Here is a 7,914-nt window from a genome sequence, read left to right as displayed (position 1 = left end):
GCGCTGGATCAGTCTAAACAAAGAAGGTTGAACTAACGAAGCAACAGGGATGCGCGTGATCGTTGAATAGATGGTGACATAAAAACTGTGATGCGCATTATAAATAAAATATTATAATTAAAACAATCAACTACACCCTCCCTGCTGCAGTAGATGGTGACAACTGAATTCTTTTTGAGTTAATCTCGTGGGCACTGAATCGATGACAAAAGTGGCCTTCACACCCCAGGAGATGCCGATAACTACTGCCATCCAAAAGGAGTGAAAAAAATTGACAACTATTCCACTCCGTGAAGAAGGAATGGCAGCGAAAGCTGACGAAAGTCAAAGCTCTCAAACGAAAAGCAAAGTGTTTCACATCCGCTGCGGGTCGGCCTGAAGATAGTGCAATATCGGGCCGACCCGCGGCGGAGGTGAAGCAGGCGTTAAGAACCCCGCATATGTGGGCCAATCCCGAAAGTGGTGCAATGCCGGGCCGACCCGCGGTGGAGGTGAAACACGCATTAACTCGTCATACGTCGGCCGATCCCGAAGATATTGCAATACCGGGCCCACCCGCGGCGGGGGTGAAGCAGGCGTTAAGGGCTCCCCACACGTGGGTCCATCCCGAAGGTAGTGCAATGCCGGGCCGACCCGCGGTGGAGGTGAAGCAGGCGTTAAGCACTCCCCATATGTGGGCCCATCCCGAAGATTCCGAAGGGCGCGTTATAGGTTCCCGAGTCTACAGGGGTATGTGCCATTGATCTTGGACCCTTTTTGCACTATCACCAGGATCGGCCCACATGATTTTTTCTGTTAACGGACGCCGAGGAAAACTACGGAGGTTAGTCATGTAATGCTTTCGCTGTAAAAGGCAGCAAAATGTTGGCCGCCGAGTAGATTGATTTGTCGACGCTTCAGGAATGTGTGAGGAGTGTGCCTTGGCCGGATGGGGGAGGGGCTTGGGTACGTGCCTGGTGTGTCTGTCTTTCACAGCATGGGACATCTTCGGGGCGACGCATACCCCGCCGAACCTCCGCATGAACTAAGCGACGTCGTCGCAGCTTGTGCTTTCATTCACCGACCCAAATTGGCAATACACGATGATCTGCATGGGCATTCATAGAAGGTGCCTCTCTGAATCTACGCCAAAAGTGAGCAAACATTTTGGATTGCGAAAAGCCCACTCCTCACGCGTAGCACACACAAACGAGCGGGAGGCTCATCCCCCTTTGCGTCCCTCTCGCTTTCGCTTCTTGGTGGGAGCGTTGGACGTGATGCTCGCTGCGAATGAGCTGCACTGCTGCACCACAAGAGCTGCATCCTTCCGCCATATGCTCCGAGGTAGAGTTACTGCATAGGCTCCCACTGTTCCCAAAAGGAGCCTCTACCCCGAGGAGGTCGATGGCACCACTGCGAGCATCACTCACGCGACGTCAGCTAGGTGGGCCTTCAGACTTGACGTTGCAAGAATACTACTTTCGATTAAAAAGAAAAAGAAAAATGCGGGGTATCCCAACACTGCACACGAGTTATGAGGGTCGCCGCAGTGCAGGGCTCTGGGTTATTTCTACCTGCTGTGGTTTTTCAATGTACACTCAATGCATGCGGTACAGGAGCGCATTAATTAGCGTTCCGTCACCACCGGAATGTGGCCGCAGCGGCTGGAATAGAACCCACGATCTCGTGCTCAGCCACGCGACGCCATAGTCACCGAGCCACCGCAGCGCTGCTTTCAATTGAGCGCGGGAAGACTGCGCTCATCAAGCCATTATAGCCTTCTCCGCTCACTAGCTCTCGTACGCTTTCACTCACACCCAAAGCATGCAAGCGCTCGGGCGCGATAAGATTCTGTTGTACCACAACTTTATACTGAACATGACGCTGCTCCGCTTCGGCTGTCGCTCTTGGTCACGCGGCGCACGATTTGAGGTGCGTTCGCAAGCAGCCACTTGCAATCCGACCATTTCACCATCTGCGTCCGCGGAAGTTTCCATTGTCTCGTTATTCTTTCGCGGCAGCAGTGAAATTTCGTTATGATGAAATTGTCTATAAACACTTCGCTTTGAGGTTCTAAATACATGGTGTTCTACGGAAAAGTTATGTTAAATACTTCATTATATCGAGAATATCGTTATATTGAATTTAGTCATATTGAGGTTTAGCTGTATCGAGGCTATAGAGTGCGTATATAACAGTTTAACTGATAACAAGGCACAAGCCACACCAGTATTTATAACTTGCTTTATTCAGTGTTAAATGCAGCCATTCAAAATTCTGATATCAAAATTGGCAACAGGTAAGCTTAATACAGGTGCTGTCTCATGCTCAAACCTTGAATGGGTAGTACTTGTGGCTGCTGATCCTGCACGAAAAAGAATATGAAAAAAAAATCAGAGCAGGAAATTACATGGACTTGCCTACTTGTTAGCTGCAAGTTCAATATCGTACAGGTCAGCATTATCAGCTTTGTGCCAACAAAGAAGGGAGGGAGGCAGCTGCAATGAGGTTGATTGATACTTTTAAATTCACAGCTTTTACAGAACTTCGTGTATGCCACAAGCTGTCTCTAAAGCTAATTGTAAGCAGTAGCCAATAAATGTGTACCATGTGTGGCAAGGTGGAAATCACATGGCAACATGTGGCGTGTACGAAGAGAAAATCAAGAAGAGCAGAAGGAGATGGTACATGGTGCAGGTGTACAGGGTCCTGAATATTTCGCTGCGCGTGTTCGAAAATAGGTTTTGTGCTCACCGCTGCGCTGTTCTTGCTCAAATTACGCAGAAATATCGCATTTTGGAGTCTGCGTCGTATAGTGTAACACTTGGCACAGTTAAGTGTCTGGCTTTTACGAAAAAAGTGCAAATTTGCCGGCGCTTATGGGGATGCGAGCTGCTGCCGCGACAGCGCAAGCGTAAACTTCTGTATCCGCCTGCCATCAGCTGCAGAAAGCAGCATTTCCGGGAGGGCTGCCATGTGTTGCTCACTCTAGGAACAGGCGCCTTACCTTCTTGAAACGCTGTTTTCTGCAGCTGACGGCAGGCGGAGACACAAGTTTATGCTTGCGTCGCTGCGGCAGCAGCTCGCATCCCCATAAATGCAGGCATAATTGCAACAGGTAGTACATACTAGTATACAGTCGACTTACGTTAATTCGATCCCGATGGGACCGACGAAACCGGTCGAATTATCCGACGTGTTGAATTAAACAAAAGGCAGAAATAACGCCGAAACACACTGGTAAATTGGCAGTATTTACCTTTAAAGTTAGCTTCGCCGCCATACCGTACATTATGCGGCGAAGCATACCAAGCGGGGAAAGGTATTACTATTGCGGGGAATCGCACGTGTTGCTCAATTTATACTTGTAAACTAGCTGTCTCTGGAAACAGTACGAGCATCGAGATGGCTAACAAGTTTACTGGCAGGACCTCAGAGTTTTAGATGTAACCCTGTTCTTTTGTTGAGTTTAAGCGTTCCCTCTTGCATGGCAGGTATACGCTCGGCGGCCGTTTCTGGCGTTTGTTTTCGCGCTAAACGGTTCTGCGTTAAACGTCCCCTCGACTGAGTTCTTCAATCTTACTGCCTTCCTTCTCGCTAGCTTTCCCAAAACGCAGATAGTTTCGCTTCTCGGAGCACGGCGCGTTAAGGAACGCGTACTAGGCCCCGTTAACGGTCTCATATACGAGACATGCATGGCGGGCGAAACGAAGGCTCAGATCGCCACAGCAACGTCACAAGCAGCTCTGAAGTGCTTTTTAGGCGTCTAGATACTCGTATTGAAACCAGAGACGGCGCGTGCGCACATGTATAAATAACAAATGCATACTACGTCCCGTGACAGTGGCCGCTTTCCATTATTGCTGTTTCACAGCATAGAATGAATGTATTACGGCGAAACTGACCAGTCAAGGTAGAATTTTTCGGCGAAGGCCAATTTTGATGGAAATAATGGAAGTTTGGGCCCACAGAAACATACCGGCGCCGGCCGGGAACTTCGGTTGGGATTGAATGAACCGAAAAATCGAATGAACGGAAGTGTACTGCAGTACTAAAGAAATAGTGCTCCACGGGGCCTCCTATATAGTAGACTGCTATCATATGAAAAATACAAGAGGACAGTGGGCTTCACAGTGAAATGCATGTGCTGTTCATCTGTATCGACAGACTTACATCACGTGTGCATGGGTCTTATCTGCTGCACTGACTCAGTATGGTAGTAGTATATGTATGTATACATAGGAAACACCGTGACACAGAGAAGACAACAAAAAATCACTGCCCAAACACTCCGTACAGATGGTTAACTAGCGAAGCTGAAACGTGCGGCCCGGTGTTTATCACTGGGTTAATCCCGGCGGTTCCTTAAACAACGGCTTGGTAGGCTGCCGGATCCTCGGTACGCAGTTGCTGCTGGCGCTCGGCTGCACAAGCCTATTCTTGTGCCTGGGCTGCAGCCCAGGCACAATACAATAATCGTTCCTGATTATGCTCGAGGCGTTGATTTAAAGCTGCCTGCTCCTCAGGAGTACATATGTCACGCGGCCTACCCATTTCGGAATCGCAGAGAAACTGCTGCGCGCATGCTCGGCTGCGACGGAGAGCAACGACGTCACTACTGGCCCAGCCAAACGCATCTCTTTTCTTTTCGTGCATGCGTATGGGGTTGCGCCGGAGTTTTCAGCATACAGGCGACAGACTGATGGACAAATCGGCTAGACATATGCAGCTTCGCTGTGAAAATTATTCGGATTAAGAAATATTAGATGACCAGCCTAACCACTGCCCCCTTTACTAGATGCCAGTGGAATGGCTCGAGCTCCCAGCACAACAGGCGTGCCCTCAGTTGTGAACAAGAGTCGCGAGGTGGCGTTCGCGACCGACAATCAGGAAAGAAACAATTTATGATAACTCAAAGGGAAGCTCATTACTTTTCGAAGCAAGATCAGGATGCCTTAGAACACGCACCTAAAAAGTGATATATAAGAAGGAAGCAAGTGCTTGCTGCGGTAAAGCTAGGGAAACGATGGAGCATGTTTTATTAGAAAGCGAAGACATCTGCCCACCGGTCAATTTTGGCACTACTGGCCTCCTTGAAGCCCCCGAGTTCAGCGAGAGCAGGGTAAAAGTAAACATGTACGCAATAGAGATTAGTAAGAGGCGATTGGAAGGATTGATAGAAGTATGGAAACGAGAAAAAAATGGAGACATACAAAAGCAATGTTTACAATAGGGGGTCAGAAAACTTCGTTACAGGAATTCATCGTGGGGATTTTTTTTTCATTTTCTTTTTTTACCTAGGTAGGGCATTAGGTAGTATAATAGCAAGAGCTTGGTGGCGCAACCTACCCCCCCGTTCCAAAGAGGACGCTCATAAGATCCATCCATCGTCATCATGGGCGGCAGGCAGTGCCAAAGGCTGGTGACCTAGTGCACGGTGCTTACGCGGTCGGTACCATGGCAAAACCACGGTTGGCACAATCCTTTGGGTGCGCTTTTTAAAGGTTGGTTGTCTGACTCCAGAATAGCTTTCGCCTGTAATGCCTGCAAACATACACTGAGCTACGATTGAGGCTAATGGCCTTCAAGATCGGAGTGCACGCGTGATGGCGATTTCAGAAGCCACGCAAGGTAGCGCCCAGTGGTTCCGCTAGGCACATGTGGTGCTCGCAACTGACACTAGAGGAAAGTAGGAAAGGGAATGGGTTTGGCAACTGGTTTTTCACTCATGTGGCAGGCATCTAGTAAAAGTGGCAATGACCCAACACATGTGGAAAATGTGTAGAATACATGATTGGCAAAACTGCTTCCAGCCTTTTACTGCGGTGCACTTCAATCTATAGGATGTTACGATGTTACGAGCCATTCATAAGAATGCCTCGTAACAAAAGGAAACAGTCAATGAGAGAGTTTACTTCCACAAAGGCAGACAAGTTTGACTGAGTTTGCTGTCAGCTACCCAGTGCTGCCTAGGGCAAAATGGAAGAAAGAAAAAGAGAGGACGTTGCACCTGACAGCTTGACCCAAAAGATATACAGAAATGACAAGTGTTGTGCAACTTGTAGAAGGGTGAGCTGAGCAATGCATGGAACAAAGTTTGAAAAACTTTCCGTGTAGCTGATAAAGCACTGTACAACTGAAATCCATGATTTTAAGTAAACAGCCTGTAGAACGCACTTGTTTAAACATGCAGCATTGACCTGATATTGCAGTAGAATGTAGGTGAAGTATGAAAAATTATTACACTACACCCACTCTAAGGTTGTCTCTCTGCACACATTTTCTAAAATAGGTAAAGGGACACTAAAGAGAAAAATTATTTCTTGTGCATGAGTAAATTACCTTTCTATGACACTAAAAACACCACTCTTACCTCAATAAGACTATTCGCAAGCAAGAAAAAGCGCAAAAATGAAAGACGGGTGGAGACGCCTCCTTGAAGTTCCCGCACCTGGTCGCTGTGACATCACGGATTTTGATCGCATCTTCCAGGGCCTACTTCCTTATATAGCGGTACAGATTGACTACATTGTGTTCTAAAGGAACCAAATATTAAACATAGCAAGTTTTGCGAACCTTTACTCAGCCAACACGGCCCAAATGCGAAAACATACTTTGCAATCCATGACGTCACACTGACGTAGCAGCGTCGGGGTTTCCGCGCGAAATTCATATGCTGATACTTCGACCTTCATTGTCTCATCTAATAATCAAACTATTACTTCGAAATGACTGCCTGCAGGGTTCTCAAATAATGCTTTATTAGTCTAAACTGATTTATTGTTTCGCTTTAGTGTCCCTTTAAACAGGATTGTTTTACATATTACAGTACAAGATTATTTTAATATGTAACCATTGTAAATTCTTAAGGTATGCCTTAAAAGCTTGTTCACAATGTGCAGCATAGCTTATAGCCGGAAAAATTTACAGAATACAGAAACTACTTGATAAACCAAGACTGTGTTGATATGCAATTGTATAATCAACAATGATAGTACAGTGGACTCACCATGAAAGAACAAGGAATCTGTGGTCTTTATTAAAACTGTTGATAGTCTCCATTTCTTTTGGGGTGAGCTTGAAGTCAAAAACCTTGGGGAATGATGCAACCATCAAAGAGAAGAAATGCTCAGTGCAAAATGCAAGTGCTGCTCATAGATAAATAGGATGTATTTCTAATTTGTTGCCATTGTGTACTGACGATGCCACCCGCATAGGTGGCGAAACGTCTATGTTTTTGTTATACTTTGTTGTTGAGTAAAGCCAGTGAAAACAACACTTTGAAGCAGGTACAAAAGGCTTGGATTGAAACATTTCTGGTTTGCTGTGCATACATTATTCTTTAGGAAATGCTTGAGGGGGGGTCCTGAATAACAGTGAGTGGTTAAAGAGGTCCGTCATGCTAAACAGCTTGAGAGTCACTTTTTCAGGGTATTGCAGCATAGCACTGCCACTGAGCCACACATTTGTGCTCTTGCGTGTATGGATAACTAAAAACACGTCTGCTCTAAAATGCAACAATAACGATGTCTTGCTGTTAGTGTTGCCATTTTATAAATACAGAATGCAGCCACCACCGAACATGGCACAGTGAAGAGGAGCCTGGTGCAAACAGTGATAGTACATCTCATCACCTCTTCTTTTGGTCTCATTTTGATGACTGCACTCATATACAGGCTAAAACAAAGCCAGCAGGTGTGGTTTTGGGATGCAAACAAAACCTGTTTGTTCACAGAAACATGTTATTTAACTTCACAAATTCCAACATAGCATATTAATATACCAAAATGAGAATAAAAAATTATGATTTAAATCAGTTTCGAAACTTCACGGAAAGCTCGCAGTAGCAGTTTTGACATGCTGGAGTGAAGTTTTCACTGTAGATATCTCAGCAAACCAACCAATTATTTGGTATACTAATCCATTTCTAACTCG

The 7,914-nt window shown here is 46.2% G+C and overlaps 1 protein-coding gene across 3 annotated transcripts in view; it reads right to left on the bottom strand.

The window, feature by feature from the left end:
- Positions 1-2,205: 2,205 nt before the first annotated feature.
- The window catches only part of LOC135918351 (aldo-keto reductase 1B-like), a 44,657-nt gene continuing 38,948 nt past the window's right edge, over positions 2,206-7,914 (bottom strand). For all 3 annotated transcript variants that reach the window (XM_065452027.2, XM_065452026.2, XM_065452025.2), the window contains exons 10-11: positions 6,989-7,071; positions 2,206-2,344 (exon numbers count right to left, since the gene is read on the bottom strand). In XM_065452027.2, coding sequence (XP_065308099.1) covers positions 2,308-2,344; positions 6,989-7,071 — 120 coding nt within the window. In that variant the 3' untranslated portion in view covers positions 2,206-2,307. The remainder of the gene's footprint in view (positions 2,345-6,988; positions 7,072-7,914) is intronic.

This window comes from Dermacentor albipictus, chromosome 1 (genome assembly GCF_038994185.2).
Source record: "Dermacentor albipictus isolate Rhodes 1998 colony chromosome 1, USDA_Dalb.pri_finalv2, whole genome shotgun sequence".
Lineage (NCBI taxonomy): Eukaryota > Metazoa > Arthropoda > Arachnida > Ixodida > Ixodidae > Dermacentor > Dermacentor albipictus.
Note: the sequence above shows the minus strand (reverse complement) of the source record. Positions and strands in the feature narration are given on the sequence as shown.